Genomic DNA, 18403 nt, shown 5'->3' on the forward strand with positions numbered 1-18403 from the left:
TTTTCCTTTTTTGTCATGTATTTTAGGTTGTAAGCCTGAGGACAGGCACTGTCTTAACATTATCCTTTGTAAGCCACTCTGAGAACCTTCTTCAGTGGAAGAGTGGAGCAAAAATGCTCTAAGAAATATTTCCCCCCATTAACGTTTCTCTTTCTCCAGGAGTGGCACTAACATTAGGCACCATGAACTGGATCTCAGGTAGCAAATTTCAGGAGTACATGAAATGACAGTTAATTATGAATTATTATTATCATATCTTGATGAGGACTATATTTCTATAATGCCATCTGTATTGATTCTGCTTCTTTATGTTATAATGTGAGAGTCCCAGCCCTATGTGGTCACAATCTAAATTTGACACAGGGGATACAACAGATGAGCAAAATGGAGAAATGAGTAAACAAAGTGAGTATTTTAGTGACAGTCATTTAGGTTAAGTTTAGATTAGGTTAAGCTTAACCTAAATGACAGAGTACTGCTTACAGTGCAATCCTAAATATATTTATTCAGAAGTAAATCCCATGAAGATTAATGAGACTTCCTCCTGCAAATTATGTTTAAGACTGCAACCTTAGTTACAGTAGAGCATGGGAACTACTGGGTTCTGCCAAAGGCTTCATGGAAAAGGTGGATTTTGACAAGGGTTTAGCAGGAGTAAAGTATCTGGTATCATACAGGTGTGCTGGAAGACAGTTCCAAGCATAGAAAACAGCAAGGGAGAATGACTGGATTCATTTGAGGGAGCAAGAGACCTTTAGATGACCGAAGAGGAAGGAAGTGGGGGCTGTAGGTCAGAAATAGGAAGGTATCATGATAAAAGAGCAGAGGGATAAGTGGGCAAGGGCATGGAGGACCTTGTAGGGAGGTTTAAGAAGCTTTGGCTAGATATGGTAGTCAATGGAAGCCAGTGTAAGCATTTGACCCCCGGAACTGGATGAGACCTCAGAGGAGGATCCTACCACTGGCCCTAATCTTTGTGTGGGTGAAAGGGAGTCAGAGGATGCTGATAGCTCTCCCAAAATGACCACTCAAGGAGGCCATGGGATTTTAAACACCAAAGTACCATGACTAGTCCCATTTCCCAACTGCATAAACACCATGATCACACACACCTTTCCAGGATCCTAGGAACAGAGGTGGTGGCATGTCCAGATGGAGGCCCAAAGCCAGAGGAACAGCACCTATCTAGCAGCAAATACAAGCCAGGGACAGCAGTATCACCTATAATGTTGATGATTTGGATCATGGTCATAGCTGAAACAACATGTCTCTTGAAGTACTCTATATTCAACAGATACCCTTGTAAGCCTATCCTTGAACCACAGGAGTACTCCAAGTAAAACAGGATTTGATTAGGGGTGGACGAAAATCCCTTACCTGTCCTCGAAGGTTGTTTGCGGTGGGGGGGAGGCGCTTCGCTGCTCCCCCCACGAAGTTCAGGCCGGGGGGGGGAGGCTTCCCGCCTCGCCCCAGCCGAAATTCAGGCCAGGGGGGAGGCTTCCCGCCTCGCCCCGGCTGAAATTCAGGCCAGGGGGGAGGCTTCTCGCCTCGCCCGGCCACGAACTCGAAAGTTAAAAAAAACAAACAAACACACCCCCTGATAGGCTACGTGACGATTAACGTAGCCTATCACGGGTAGATCTGCAAAGTCAGCTGTGATAGGCTACGTCAATCGTCACGTAGCCTATCACGGGTGACTTAAAAAAAAAAAAAGCACGTATACTAATGGCGGCCCCCATGGGGAGCCGCCATTCGCGTTCCTTATTTGGTCACTGTAGTCTACGTAAAGATTTACGTAGACTGCAGCGACCAAATAAGGAATGGGATTGGCGGCTCCCTATGGGGGCCGCCATTATCCGTACGCGCTTTTTTTTTTTTTTAAAGTCACCCGTGATAGGCTACGTGACGATTGACGTAGCCTATCACGGCTGACTTTGCAAATCTAGCTGTGATAGGCTAAGTTAATCGTCACGTAGCCTATCAGGGGGCGGTTTTTTTTTTTCTTTTATTGGAATGGCGGTGGCGGCAGCCGGTCGAAAGACTGGCTGCCGCTCCCGCCCCGCACGAACACCCGCCGAACCGCCGGCCGGACCCGCCGCCAGGAGGGACATTTGGCGAAGGTAAGTCCCATCCCGGGGGGGGGGTGCGGGGGGCAGGGGGGGTTCAGAGGATTTCTCCCCAAAACGTGTTCTGGGGGCCGAACACGTTGGCGCTCGGCCCCCAGAAGTTTCGGGGAGAAATTCTCCGCCATCCCTATTGCTGACATAATCAGAATTCCAGGCTTTTCCCTCCAGAGAAGCAGCTACAGTTAGACTGAGAGTATAAATGCTTCTACCTAGTTTGACTCAGGCCCACAGAGAGTAGAAAGTTTCTGTATTACTAGTCATAGAGTAGTAGTTGTAGTAGTGAAGGTAGCAGTGGTACTTTCAACTTCGATTCTGCAAACACAGATGCAAATGTTCATGCTGGATTCTGCATGCATGGAGGGAAATCCCCTCCCCAGGCTAATAATGGGAAGGTGCAACAGAACTCCCACAACCTAACTTTCCATTCCCATATCTGGTTTTTCTTGCTCTGTGCCAGAATGCCATGCAAGCAGAGGGTTAAACTTAACTGGCCCTCCAACTTTACATCCACCCTCACCCCATACAATTCACTGATCCCCAAACCCAGGGAGATAGTCAGACTCTTCAAACCTGGACCCCCAAACCTAGTTGTTCTCAGATATTCAAGGAACATGTCTCTGTTGCTACATCAACAAAGGCATTGCTCTCCATTAGGGATACACAGACTGTGAAAAATCCTTTCCATCTGTGGTTCATGGATTGTCAGGCACCTTTTGTCCTGTTGTCTACCCACAGATGGATGCGAATTATGTTTTTGGGGTTTTTTTGTCATGTGGAAAAAATACGCAAAGAATTATGTAAAAGGTTTCATAGGAATTTACATAGTTTACCTTAGTACGTAACATTTAGCCTATTGCCTCCCATTCCATTCCAGTTTTCCTCAGCAGAAACAGGTGTATTTTCCTATGAATAAATATGCATACATTTTGGGAAAGTTAAAACAAAAAACAAACAAGCAAAAAATGCCCGGAAGTCCACGGACGCCATGCGGCCTGAGGGGGTAGTTCTGCAGCCGATTCCACAGGTTGGGTTCTTAGAAATCTGGGCTCATTTTAGTCCACCTCGAATTTCTCCAGCATCCCTATAATCTCCATACAGCAAAGGTGGGTTTATGCTGCACGGTGTGTCTCTGGCACTGGGCAACCCAGCCAGCTCCTTGTGTTGTACTCCACTGTTGCAGCTTAGCCAGACCCTTTCCTATGAGGCACTGCTTCGGTCAGCTATGCCTTCAATAGGCAGAAAAAAACACACTACTATAATAAATTAAGTAACAAATAATTGGATGTCCCATCGTGATACCCGAAATCAGATGCCTGAGGCAGTCACCTCGTTCTGCCTAATGGTGGTATCCTGGCATAGAAGCTATTCCTGAACAGAAAGTTGGCTTACAGTTACAGGAGAACATGGAGTACTTGCCAATCCATAGAACCATGCTGGAACTCTGCAAGGGGTGCCAAAAGTCTGGTATAGAATTACTTGTGAATGTGATCTATTGTCTGCATTTTTGTGACTCCAGGAAATAAAGCCAGACTGCTCACTGGAGGGAATGATATTAAAGACAAAACTAAAGTACTTTGGACACATGATGAGAAGACAGGATACCCAGGAGAAGATGCTGATGCTATGGAAAGTGGAAGGCGAAAGGAAGAGGGGCTGACCAAGGGCAACATATCCTGGAGGTGACGGACTCGATCTTGGGGGAGCTGGGGGTGGCGACGGCCGACAGGAAGCTCTGGCATGGGCTGGTCCATGAAGTCATGAAGAGTCGGAAGCGACTGAACAAATAAACAGCAAAGTAACTGGGGGGGGGGGAGAAGAGATTGAGAGAGAGAGAGAGAGAGAGAGAGAGAGAGAGAGAGAGAGAGAGAGAGGTGTATATAATCCCAGTTAACTGAACTTGAACACTATAATGTGAAAGTTAACCTACTGCTGCATTTAAAAATGAAGATAAAAAAAAGAGCAACCCAATCAACTCTGGATCATTCAAGCTGCTATATGCTGCTCAGCATATGATAACTCACAAGGGAAAAGTACATACAGATTTTCTTTGTAGGGCAAGATGCCTTAGCCTGGCCCTGATTTTCAGCCAACTGTGGCTGAAAAATGTGTTAGGAGTTTGGCTGAATAAATTTGTCCTGCATTCAATGATTTTTTTAATTTATTTTTTACTCGCAGTTATTTCAAGAGCTTGCTTTTTTCTGGATCCATACATTTAGAAATAACAATGGAAGAAGCTCAAATGTTTTATTCAATGGAGCTGAACAAAAGCGGAATGTACACATCTGAATTTGACAATACGAAATTGAGGGGTGTGGGGTTTTTGACTCCATGTTCACTGAAATATTCAATTTGATTTTAAAATACTCCAGTTGGGGAAAGAAAAACTGGCCCAATATATTATATCTCATGCAAAATATTATCCACTTCTACAAACATAGACCTTCCAAACTGACCCTCTTCCAAATTGGCCCCTCTTCCAAATTGGCCCCATTCTTTTATTTTCCTTTCCTTTCTTTTCTTGCTACATTTTCTGGTGGCCTTTTCTTGCTATGGGTAATGACAAAAGCTTGTGACTTGCAGAGGATCAGAGAAACCCATGTGCAGATGTTCTAAACATGTTTTCTTCTGCAACTTTGGACACAGCATCTAACTTTGAGTAGGCAATTATCTCCCCTCTAATTATCACATTAACTATGGTTATTTCTATTTCTTCATGTAGAAGGAATTTCAGTGGCTAAAAGTAAAACTATGGATCAAGATGGAAGGATGTTATGAATATCCCCTGGACTATTCAGAGTGGGAGTTTCAGATAAACAGGTCTCCATCATTCTCATTATTGACACTTAGTCCTGCTGTCAGGTCACCATATCTGCTGAATACGTTTTCATTCAAGTTTCAGTGTGTTAAGGGACACTTGAATGACAATGGTGGAACAGGTGAAGGCTTCAAAGAGGAATATTTTTGTGTATAATGTTGGTATTCATGGTGGTGGGATTACTACTGCTGCCTCAGGCAGTGTGCAAGATCCCTACAGTGGTTGAGCCTGATGCTATTCTTCACCAGTATTATCAGTCAGGAGAACTCATGATTTCTGGCATCATTTCTCAGATCTACATCATTTATGACCTGATAACATTCAGAAGACAGCCCAACCAGGATCTGATTAATGACTTCATGTAAGTAATTTGGTATCTTAACCACAGGATAAATTTGACAGACTGTCCAACTAGCATTCTTGGACAGGAAAATCCTATGGCTTGGTCTTTTCTTCAGCAGAGTGGGGAATGCCAAGCATTGCTTCCTTCCTTCCTTCCTTCCTTCCTTCCTTCCTTCCTTCCTTCCTTCCTTGCTCCCCCCCCCTCTCTCTCTTTCTCTTTTAAAAGCCATCCTACATAGCCTATATGACGTGTGTGGTGGTTGTTAGTAGCAGTACTCAATGCAGATGTTGCAGAAGTGTTGAATAACCATCCCAGTGATAGTCTGCTTGCTCAGTATTGGAGTAATTCTCCTTCCTGAAGAAACACCATGTCATGTGTGCTTAGCATGTCTGGTTTTTGTTTAAATCCTGCTGTTTACTCTTCCAAAAATCATTGTCATCTGCACCAAACTAGAGCTTTTGGTATCATATAGAAGGGCCCTATCAAGTTTGAAACCCCTGTGAGTTAATTGTTTGATGATAGTTTTGAATATTGCACTTGTTCGTGTTCTATTAGCTTCCAAATACGGATGGACAGATGAGTCAATTTAGGTTTGTTTGTTTCTCATGCTTCCAATCAAATTTTCAGTTTGTTTCAAACTTTGAGAATTTCTCCAGTCTTGAGTTTGGTTCATCCTGAACTTTGAGATTATAATATCTATAATGGATAGATTTAGAGCTGTAAATATAGTTCACACGGAAATTCATAAGCATTTTGTTCACTGTTTTCCTTATGCCTGTATTTTGTGCAACATTAAGTACAACATTAGTTAAGTTTGCACTGAAATGTGAATTGGATGAATCCCCCAATTCCCATCCCTATGTTCAAACTAATTCTTCTATTGGGTTGGTGTTTCTAGAAGTCAAATGATTGGCTCTTTGGACCAATGATTCTTCCTCTGGACTTAGTGCAATATAGTTAATAGACATACATGGCATAGAAATGTAGCTAATGTTATATTTCAGAGTAGATGCATGTGATGCAACATATAACTCACACTGCAGGTTACTGACGCAAAACTACCAGCACATCCTGGCCTTTGTATTTGCAGTGAAGGAGATCAATGAAACCCCCCAAATCTTGCCAAACATCACTTTGGGTTTTTCCATCTGTAATAACTATTTCAGTCCACGATTCACCTATCAGGCCTCATTGAAATTTCTCTCCACACCTGGCAAATTCATCCCTAACTACAAATGTGATGTTCAAAACCATCTGGTAGCAGTCATCGGGGGACCTAATTCTGACATCTGTCTCCACATGGCAACTATCCTAGGCATCTACAAGATTCCACAAGTAAGTTGGGGGCTGGATGTGCCTGATCTTGTCTGGTCTTGGAAGGTAAGCAGGGTCAGCCCTGGTTAGTACTTGGATGGGAGACTGCCTGGGAGTAAGGCTTCCTGCATTGAGCAGGGGGTTGGACTCGATGGTCTTGTAGGCCCCTTCCAACCCTACTGTTCTATGATTCTTCATGAAGCATGGGAGATTAAAAAGCTGTTCACACTCCCTTGGCCTTTCAGATGTAGTTTTGTGGTTTGGAAGTAGAAAGTGATGTGATTGAAATAAAGAGAAACACCATGCATGATGCCTGAAGGAGAAATCCTGAGCAAGGAAAATAATCTTAAACTGGCATGAAAACTATATATCATGGTTTTCCCTATTTCAAGTGTATAGCCTCAGATATGAGATTGGAGAGCATCTCTGCTTTATTGAACACCTGAAAGGGGGATGGTCTTCCTCAGTTCTGATGTGTTCTTTTATCCATTGGATGTTCCTTGGTCCTGCCTCCTGGTTTGTCCTTCAATACTGACATAGTCTCCATTAAGTCTGGCTTCATCCCTCAATTCCAGTCTCTTGGCACAACTCCTGTCTCCTACTTCCAGCTTCTGTCTCATCTCAGACCTCTGCCTATGACTCAGCCATGACACTATCTTACTAGCCAGAAAGCACCTGCTCATCTTTCATAGTTTCCTATTCCCTCTGAGACAATAGGGCTACATTCTATATGACATAGCCTCCTCTTGTCCAGAAGTGCTGCTTCCAGGGCAGGGCCCATGTCCATTTCCTCAACAACATAAAGCTGAAATGCTACAGCTGACTAGCCTCTTAAAAAGTACCCCTCTCAGATAAGAAAAGGGGCTAGCTCTGCTATGTCACAGATACTTTCATGTCAGGGAGCACTCATCTGCCTAGCCTTATGGATGACATGATAACTGCCAAATATAAAGTATATAAGAATGTTATTCCAGCACACATTGCAGCATGCATCAGAAAAAAAATAGTCCACCATTCTGATGTGTTTTGTGCCCCTAGTCTGGTGCATCCCATGGAGCAGGTAACAGTTCAGCACTGGAGAGAAAAATCAGAGGAATGAGCATAGAAATTTCAATTTCCAGGACCACGAATTCCATTAGCCTGGGAAACTTGCAACATCCCATTCAGTTTGGACACCCTTGGAGAAAGGTTTCATGAATTAATGGAGTTTCTTAGATTTCACCTTTGTAATGTAGTCACACCCACAGAATGGGTGGGGAGGGGGACTATGGATCCTCCTTGGGATATACAGATCATTTAAAAATAATTCCATCTGGGTTGTCAGGTGCCTTTCATTCCATCATCTGCCCATCCACAGAATCAGATTTTTTTGTTTCTGGATTTGCGCAAATGCACAGTTACGCAAATGTGCAATCGCACAATTTTGCATGTGTGAAATTGTGCAAATTCCCCCCAAATGTGTATTTTCACACTTTAGCTTGTGGGGGAAAGTGCATTTTTGTCCATTTTTGTATGAAAAAAAAAATTCTATGAAATTAGTGCAAAATTTGGGAAGGTTAGAAACCCGGTCTGCAAATTTATGGAATCTCCTAGACAGGGAAAAAGCAGTCCGCTGTGGAATCCGCAAGTCAGAGTCATGACAATCCCAACTCATTTGGCTTGGTTGTGGATTTCTCCAACATCCCAAGATCCTCCTAACTCATACCTAGGGATGTCCGAGAAATCTGCCATGGACCCCAATGAGGCTGGATTCAATAGAATCTGGCCTCTGGAGTCCGTGGTGGCAAGGATCCCTTACCTCTGCCTCCCTGCGGAATCCTCCCTGGCTGGATCCTCCCCACCAGTGGCTCCAGTGCACCAGCGATACGGCCACCATTGCCATGATGTATCGCTGGCTGAGGCTGACTCCAGACGCAAATGGCATCCACTATGCCATTTGGGGCCGTAAAGCTCTTAGATTAAGCTAAATGCAGCCATAAATGGCTGCATTTAGCTTAAACTAAGAGCTTTATGGATGCAAATGGCTTCTGCTATGCTATTCTGTGGGTTTTCACGTGATTTTTCAGTTAGCCTCAGCCAGCGATACAGCATGCCAATGGCGGCTGAATTGCTGGTGCTCTGGAGCCAGCCGGCGGCTCCACGGAATCGCTGCATAGTGGAGCCAGCCAGCAAGGATTTCAGGGGCAGGGACAGATCGCCTCCCCCCAGGGGCGGATTCCCCAGTGGAGAAGCAGGTAGGGAATCCGCCCATCCCTATCATACCCATATATCCACTGAAGAAGATTAAAGTCTGAATGGGATTTTATTTGATGTTTCAGGAAAAGCATCAGAACTCAACAAAAATATTGCTACATGTGCATACACACACACACACACACACACACACACACAAACCAAACAAACATTACACTGGTGTACTGTGGAACTCCCTCTTTTTTCTCCTCTGCTTTGCTTCATTTTCTTTAGCTCATATATAGTTCTGCTCCAGAGACAAATAAGGAAACCCAAGCTGATTTCTTCCATTGGATGTTCCCCAGTATGCTGCATCAGTATAAGGGGATTCTCCAGTTATTGCTACATTTCAGGTGGACCTGGATTGGTATCATCTATCTTGATGTTGACAGTTCAAAGCTGCTAATACAGAATGTGCTTCCCATGTTTTCTCAGAATGGTATCTGTTTTGACTTCATACACAATTTACCAGGTACTGCTTTTTTAAGTCAAATCACTGAAGTAATACAGAAGGCTCTTGAGACAATCAGTGTTGCTATGAAAAGCGCAGCCAATGCAGTGATCTTTCATGATGAATTTCAGACCATGATAACTTTGCGAAATTTGTTTGGGCTTTCACAGTTTGAGGGTGAGCCAGTGAAGACAAAAGTCTGGATTATGACAGCAGATGTGGATTTCACATCACTTCCCCTTCAAAGGAGTTGGGACATTCATGTCATTCATGGCTCTATATCCTTGGCAATTCACTCAGGGGAGGTACGGGGATTCCAGAAGTTTCTTCAGATGAAGAACCCTACTTTGGAAAAAGAGGATGGTTTTCTGGGGGACTTTTGGCAACAGGCATTCAACTGTTTGTTCCCAAGTTCCACCGTAGACATGATGGATGAGAACATCTGCACTGGGGAGGAGAAACTGGAGTCTCTTCCTGAGTCTGTTTTTGAAATGAGCATGACAGCCCACAGCTATAGCGTCTACAATGCCATCTATGCCATCGCACATGCGTTGCATGCCATGCATTCTCCCAAAACAAAGTACAGCACAATGGTAATTCGAGGGGCCTGGAAGCTTCTGAATCTGAAATCTTGGCAGGTAATGTCCTGAGCAGAGAAATGCAGCTCAGGTACTAATGCTGGACTGAATATCTCCCCTTTACCTTCAGAGGACATCCACCCCCTGCCCATAAAGGTGGAAGGGATAATTTCTGCAACTTTGGGGGAGGTGGGAGCTTCAGCACTTTCAGGTAATGGGGTACGATAACCTGGGGTTTTGTTTTGGGTTTGTTTTTTTTAAAAAAAAATGTTTGTGTGGGGGAGGGTAGTTTTTTTAAAGACTAAAAGATGCATTTTTTCTCCTTGCATTGTGCCCAGGAAATGATACATCATCATATTTTATCCTTACTAAAGAGTGTAAGGATAAATACTAGGATATTTAAAGTATGTGTTCAGCGAGTTTTGGCAAATATACTAAAGCAGCTAGTTAAGCCAGCCTCTGAATGTTTGGCCTGTCCAAATGTTCAGTACAGCTCCATTTGGAATGCTCTGAGACATAGACTGCATAGAAATCTATCTCTACCAGTGCTGGGGATTTGGCATCTAAGTACTAGATCTATCATAGGTTCCATGTTAAACTTCACTTCTAGCCCTGCTCAGTCTATGATTGTAATGGACTTGTTTATGGACTTGTTTTTGATCATGCCTGATAACAGAACTCACTCTAATGCATCCTGCATCTTGCACGTGTTCACTCTTCTGGTTCTTCACCAACTAAAAGGCTCTTGTTTGACTTAACAGCTTGCCCCCTGCTGATGCTGAATGCCAAGTCAGTCTAAAATAAAACATCTCATGTTTCAGTTGTGGCTGGGAGAGCTGTCAGGGGTTGGATCTGAAATCTGCCTTCTGTTTATGAAAGCATTCCACTTATGGAAGGTGCCTTTATTCAAATGTTGGATGTCTCCCTCCCTTGCACCACAATTCACTTTATTCAGCAGTGTCCCCCAACCCTCTGTGTTGCGGTCTGGAAAGGCTGCTATTTGGAGGAGTGGGCAGAGAAGACAATTTCAGCTAGCCCAGTTACATGTGCCTGAATATGGATACAAACTGTGGTATGCGTAACTGAGACCTGGATGTGGGAGCAGGGAGGAGTTAGCCTCGCCCAGCTGGGTCCTCCTGGATACTTGGTGCAGCACCAATGTAGACTGGAAGGCCGGTGGTGGGTAGTGGGTGGGGGGAGTCTGTAATCTGTACAGATTTCTACAGGGATTCCTGACTGAGCTGATGACAATTGTATTGGAATTGCTGTTGAGGACATCCATGATGATTGTTCTGGGGAACCTCAACAAACATGCAAAGGCCATCGGATCAAGCATGGCTCAGAACCACATGGCCTCCATAACAACCATTGGGTTTTCCAATATGGCATCAATCCAACACATTGGGCAGGGAAGATGAAGATGCGGTCTTCTCAACTAGGCAAAAGGATGATCATCTAAAGATGGGGGATTTAACTTCTATTCCCTTGTGATGTTCAGATCCTTTCTCGCATTCATTTCACACTTTGCTGCTGGTTTTAATTATGTGCTGGTTCTAATAACTGTTTATCAGGGGTATTTAATGTTTTCTTTTTCTTTTTTTGTAAAACATAAGTGCAATGAATACATACATACATTCCATAAGTGCAATAAATAAATAAATAAATAAATAAATGCATACGGATCAGCCACCAGATGAGCCTCCCAGAAAAGAGAGTTCTATAGATGAGACATTGCCACAGAGAAGGTCCTCTGTCTTGTTGCCATTTTCCTTACCTCATTCGGTGGCCACATCCTGAGAAGGATGTCCAAAGCAGATCAGAGCACATAAGCAGGTCGGTATGGGGGAAGATATTCCTACAGTTATGCCCAATTCCGGTTCGTTAGTGCTTTAAAAATAAGCACCCTCATGTCGAATTATGCTCAGAAACAGACCAGCAGCCAGTGCAGATCCTTCAAGTTTAGTTTACAGTTTTGATCCATCCTATACACACACACAGGGGAGGTGTAGAGGTGGGAGAAGGAGAAATCAAAGTGAAGGAACCACCAAATCCAAAGTCCTGCCAGTTCTGGTCAACACACCTAAAAAAAGATATTGTAGAGCTGGAAAAAAGTGCAGAAAAGGGCAACTAAAATTATCAAGGGGCTGGAGCATCTCCCCTCTGAGAGAAGGTTACAACAGCTGGGATTGTTTAGCTTGGAAAAAAGAAGGGTAAGGGGAGACATGATAGAGGTCTACAAAATTATGCATGGTCTGGAGAATGTGGATAGGAAGACATTTTTTCTCCCTCTCTCAAAATACTAGAATCTGGGGTTATCTCATGAAGGTGATTGGTGGGAGATTCAGGAACGATAAAAGGAAGGACTTCTTCACACAGCACATAGTTAAAACTGTGGAATTCGCTACCACAGGATGTAGTGATGGTCACCAATTTGGATGGCTTTAAAAGGGGGTTGGACAAATTCCTGGAGGAGAGGCTATCAATGGCTACTGGTCCTGATGGCTATGTGCTACCTCCAGTACCAGGGACAGTGTGCCTATGTATACCAGTTGCTGGGGAACATGGATGGGAGGATGCTCTTGAACTCAATTCTTGCTTGTGGGTTTCCATGGGCAGCTGGTTGGCCACTGTGTGAACAGAATGCTGAACTAGATGGACCCTTGGTCTGATCCAGCATGGCTGTTCTTATGTTCTTATGTTCTTGCAAGCAGGGAAGAAGGACGGCACCTGGAATGAAAATACGAACAACAGTTCTAAGGCTGGTGCACCTTCTTTCCCTTGTCAAGGACATGCCAGGGGAACAGAAGGGCTTTGGATCTAGTGGATACAATGCCTCCCCCAGTCTTTTGTCAGATCCCTGATATTGCAGCAGCAAGAGGATGGTGGAGGTTTCCAGCCGACAATGAGAAGCGTTGTGAACGTGGATCTTCCTCTATCCTGCCTCTTTCCTATGGCTCTTGGGATACCTTACCAAGAACCATAGATTGTGGCGTTATTGCTTTTTTCTGTCAAGATAATAATGTTTTGCATGTTAGTCCCCTTTTTTAGAAGTCATATTCATTCCATTCTTTTTTCTACATGCATTCAATGATTTGATTGAATATAAGGGGGGGGGCTCAATATGTCTAATTAAGTTTCTCGCACATTTGAATGTTAAAATCTTATGTTTTCCATCCTGAATATGAAAAGACCTGCAAATTTTGGTAAATTCTTATAAAAATGAAACAAAATTCACAGACATCTGCACTGTCCAGCAGAGCAGAGCAGAAGAAGCTGCTCCAGATGGTCTAGGGACTATAGAAGCAAGCAAGCTCCCAGAGAGCGAGCAATCAGTGTGAGCGAACAGGGGGAGCAAACAGGAGATGGCCTCCTTGGCACAGGAGGTCAAGGGAGAGGTCCCTAACATTAAAAAAAAATTTCTTCTTTATTTTTCTTGTAACACACACTTCCATACCAGTGGGACTCTGTTTTTAACCTCCAATGAGTAGAGGACCAGGCACAGGCTACTCTAGAACAATCAAAAAGCTTGACACAAAAAGGGAAAAGAGGCTATGGAAGGACAAGACTCTCCAGTGGTGGGGACCTGCCATGTTTGTTTTCTTGTGTGTGCCATGTTTGTTTTCTTGCCTGAGAACAACATGGCCTACACATGCAACAAGTGCAAGTTGATCACATTGCTGGAAGAAAAAGTAAGAGGACTGGAGTGGTGACTGTTGACTCTCCAGGAAATAAGAGAACACAAAGAATTCTTGGACAGAATGGTGCAACTACAGCACCAAAGTGAAGATCAGAAGCTTGAAGAGCAACAGCAAGCTGAGGCAGAAGAGGACAATGCCGAGGTGAGGAAAAATGAAGTATAGGATACTCCCAGGAAAAGGGTGACAGGAGCAGAAGAACTAGAAGCCATTCTATACCAGTAGAAGCATTGAAACTATGGAACTATTTTCAGGTACTTGAGGATGAGACTGGAGGACAGTCTGCAGAGGAAGAATCACAGGGGAACTTGCATGAGAGTGAGCAAGAAGCTAAAGGTCAGTCAAGCAGAGGCGATGAAACAAAGGCCTACAACATCAAGAAGAGAAGAGTAGTAGTAGTGGGAGGCTCCTTGCTGTGTGGGATTGAAACCCAAGTATATAGCTAATAGCCATGGACTCACCAGGTATGCTGTCTCCCGGGAGGACAGATTAGAGATGTGACTGAAGGGTTACATGCACTCATAAAGCCCACTGACAGGTATTCCTTTCTTCTCATCCATGTGGGAACAAATGATACCGCCAAGTGGAGCTATGAAGAAATCACATCAGACTTTGAAGCTTTGGGAAGGAAACTCAAGAACTTTGGGGCCCAGATAGTTTTCTCATCCATCCTTCCAGTAGTCAGAAGAGGGCTAGAAAGGGAAAGAAAAATACGCTGGCTGGCTACAAAGGTGGTGCCGATGAGAGAGATTTGGATTCTGGGACCACGGGCTATACTTCCTGGAAGATGGACTGTTGGCAAGGGACAGGTTGCACCTCACTAAGGCTGAGATGAATGTGGTTGGCCACAGTATGAAAAACTTTATCAGGAGGGTTTGAAAATGAATCCTACAGGGAAGGGAGACGTAAAGTTGGGCGTAGCAATGGAAGAAGGCTCATGCACCACAACGTAGAGCTCTAATAGCAGCCAATAATAATCTTCACAAACATGTAGGAAGAAAGCCAGACTACAAAGCACATGGTCTTCGATGTCTATATACTAATGCCCAGAGTATGGGAAACATACAGAACAAACTTGAACTCTTAATACAGGAGGGAAATTATGACTTGATAGGTGAAACTTGGTGGGATGACTCTCATGACTGGAATACAGCAATTGAAAGGATATAACTTGTTCAAAAAGAACAGGAGGAACAGAAAGGGAGGCAGGGTTGCAATATATATTAAACATACATATCTCTGCACAGAAATACAGGAGGATGAGCTTGGTAGCCCCATTGAGAGCATCTGGGTTAAAATATGTGAATGGAGCAAAGAATAAAAGGAACCAGGTGGTCGGAGTCTACTACCGGTAGGGATGTCAGAGAATTCTGCGATGGATCTCGGTGAGGCCAAATGCCAGTGCATTCAGCCCCCCAAAATCCATCGCAGAATGAAGCCCCCGCCCCCCCAACCCACAAAAGGCATGTGAAACGGAGCACTTACCTGCTCCCGTCCACGCTGCTTTGTGAATGGCAGCTGTCCTGCGGCTGCCATTCGCTTCCTCCTCTCAATAGCTGTGATAGGCTATGTAAATACTTACGTAGCCTATCACAGCTAACACAGGGACACCATTTGCGTAAATAAGTATTTACGTAGCCTGTCATGGCGGGGGGGTTCATGTTTCTCATGTTTTGATCAAGTAACCTCCTTTGTGGACCGTGGGAATGCTGTAGACATCATATACCTCAACTTCAGCAAAGCTTTCGACAAAGAGCCCCATGATATCCTGATGAGCAAACTAGCTCAAAGTGGGCTAGAGGAAACAACAATCCGGTGGATCCACAGTTGGCTACAGAATTGGACTCAAAGAGTGCTTATCAATGGGACCTTCTCAAACTGGGGAGAGGTAACGAGTGGGGTACTGCAGGGCTCAGTCCTGGGCCCAGTGCTCTTCAACATTTGTATGAATGACTTGGAGGAGGAGGTGCAGGGAATGCTGATCACATTTGCAGATGACACAAAATTGGGTGGGATAGCTAATACCTTGGAAGGTAGAAACAAAATTCAAAGTGATCTTGATAGACTGGAGCGCTGGGCTGAAAACAACAGAATGAAATTTAATAGGGGTAAATGCCACATTTCCTGCCAACCTAGCAGTTCGAAAGCAAGAAATTGCAAGTAGATAAATAGGTACCGCCTCGGTGGGAAAGGTAACAGCGTTCCGTGCACCTTGGTGTTCAGTCATGCCGGCCACATACCACAGAAGCATCTTCGGACAGCGCTGGCTCTTCGGCTTAGAAACGGGGATGAGCACCGCACCCTAGAGTCGGACACGACTGGTTGGGGACACCTTTACCTTTTTAAATGCCACATTCTCCACCTAGGAAAAAGAAACCAAATGCACAGTTACAAGATGGGGAATACTTGGCTTAACAACTCTACAAGCAAGAAGGATCTTGGAATTGTTGTCGATTACAAGCTGAATATGAGCCAACCATGTAATGTGGCTGCAAAAAAGGCAAATGCCATTTTGAGCTGCATTAATAGGAGCATAGCTTCCAAATCCCAGGCAGTACTAGTTCCCCTCTACTCAGCACTGGTTAGGCCTCATTTGGAGTCCAGTTCTAGTGTCCAGTTCTAGGCACCACACTTTAAGAAGGATGCAGACAAGCTGGAGAGGGTTCAGAGGAGGGCAACAAAGATGATCAAGGGACTGGAAACAAAGCCCTATGAGGAGAGACTGAAACAACTGGGCAAGTCTAGCATTGAGAAGAGAAGACTGAGGGGAGATATGATAGAGCTCTTCAAGTATTTGAAAGGTTGTCACAGAGAGGAAGGCCAGGATCTCTTCTTGATCATCCCAGAATGCAGGGCACGGAATAATGGGCTCAAGTGACACGAAGCCAGATTCCAGCTGGACATCAGGAAAAACTTCCTGACTGTTAGAGCACTACAACAATGGAACCAATTACCTAAGGAGGTGGTGGGCTCTCCCACATTGGAGGCCTTCAAGACGAGGCTGGACAGCCATTTGTCAGGGATGCTCTGACTTGGATTCCTGCATTGAGCAGGGGGTTGGACCCGATGGCCTTGTAGGCCCCTTCCAACCCTACTATTCTATGATTCCATGATTCTATGATTCTTAGCATAGAGAGGGACATGCAGTACCTGTCTGCCATGTAGCTGTTAAAGAACCTGTCAGGGAAAAAAATAATGATATCCACAAGGTAGCAACCGGACTAACATATTTGTATGCATAGGGATATAAATACAGACTTTTAAGGGCTGAGTAAGCCAAGGGTCTGGATGGACAAATTTGTCATTTTCACTTTCTCCTACCATCATTTTTTTTTAAAAAAAAATAAATACATCTCAATTTCTTTCCATTCCATATAGGAACAAATTTTCAAGTTTGGGCAAATTCTTATTTACATTCTGGCTTGTGTGGAGGAGAGCCCTCATAGATAGAGGGAAGTCTTGTATTCAGACATGTACCCTCCATGAGTAGAGGGTGATAGTTGTGATGGGGGAGAGGGGCAGGGCTGGAGCTTTCCCTTTCCTTGCATGTTACCAATCCCAGAAAGAGAACGCCTGAATAGGTCTATTGAGATCTAGCAATGAGATACCCCAAAAACAGAATGCCTAAATAGGGCTACTGACATCTAGTAATGAGATTTCCAACTCTCTGGACTATGCCTCACCAGATGAAGTAAGCATGTGCAAAATCTTTCATTACATAAATCAATAGCCATTGATCTCAAGTGTGAATAATGACCATTTGAAGATGTATGTTTATATCTTTTTGTACATCCTTGTGATTTTTTCCTTTCTCTTTTTAGCTCCCCCACTTTCTGAGAGGATTTTCATTTAACAACAGTGCAGGGGAAACAGTTTCCTTTGACCAAAATGGGGAATTAGAAGCCGGATTTGATATTATCAACTGGGTCACATTCCCAAACCAGTCCTTCCTTAGAGTCAAAGTCGGAAGGATAGACCAAGAGGCAACCCCAGGGAAACGGTTCACCATTTCTGAGGATACCCTCACATGGCCCAGAAGGTTTAATCAGGTAGGCTCCATGTGTGTTTCACTATATATATTTTCCCAAAATTCAAATGGGATTTAAACACAGAAATAGTTATGTCCTGTTTTCTGCCAGTTAGATGGACCGTATTTTAACCATTACTCAAATTTGGCTTAAATGTCACCCTCAAATTTCCACCTGAGAAAAATTTATAGCACTGTTTATTTTTAGTGATTTGGCCTTTAAAAAGAACAAGATTAAGCCTTTCTTCACAGGAACACCAATTGCAAACAAATAGGTTTAGCCAAAAGCCATGGCAGAAAACAAAAGGTAAACTGCAAGTCATGCCAACATGACCAGAATGTAACTGAGAACATTGAGACATCATCAAAGGGTAGAAAATGGAGAAAAACCATGCTTTATTTAACGTGTTCCCATGAATACGATACTGGACACACCTTTTAGGTCAGGGTGGAGAACTTGTAGTCTGACGGTTGCATGTGGTCTATGGTCTATCCATGGAGCCCACAGAAATGAGATGGCACAAGAAGAGAGGAGGGGGAGAGTGTCCTAGAGAAGGCTACTTTTGCTACCAGTCCTGACTTATTCAGTTGGGTAATATGGGGGGTAAGCTGCTAAAGTCCCATTTTAAAATGCTGTTTTAATGTGTTTAATATAATTTTAATTGCATTGTTGTTTAATTATAGTTTAACTTTTGTATATTTTCATATGTCTTAATTGTATATGTTTTAATGTTTGTAAGCTGCCTTGTGTCCCAGTACTAGGAAAAAGGTGGGGTATAAATAATAATAATAATAATAATAATAATTAGTGATGGTTAACTT

The 18403-nt window shown here is 43.7% G+C and overlaps 1 protein-coding gene across 1 annotated transcript; it reads left to right on the forward strand.

Annotated features, from left to right (window-relative positions):
• Positions 1-5108: 5108 nt before the first annotated feature.
• LOC146342588 (extracellular calcium-sensing receptor-like) lies at positions 5109-17735 on the forward strand. The gene is made up of 5 exons (XM_084807912.1): positions 5109-5302; positions 6328-6619; positions 9065-9919; positions 17376-17603; positions 17694-17735. Exons 1-5 carry the CDS (start codon positions 5109-5111, stop codon positions 17733-17735), a joined length of 1611 nt encoding a protein of 536 aa, XP_084664038.1.
• Positions 17736-18403: the final 668 nt, after the last annotated feature.

The sequence above is a fragment of the Heloderma suspectum genome, chromosome 6, assembly GCF_057233095.1.
Source record: "Heloderma suspectum isolate Gila_16-S chromosome 6, 16-S_ref, whole genome shotgun sequence".
Classification (NCBI taxonomy): Eukaryota; Metazoa; Chordata; class Lepidosauria; order Squamata; family Helodermatidae; genus Heloderma; species Heloderma suspectum.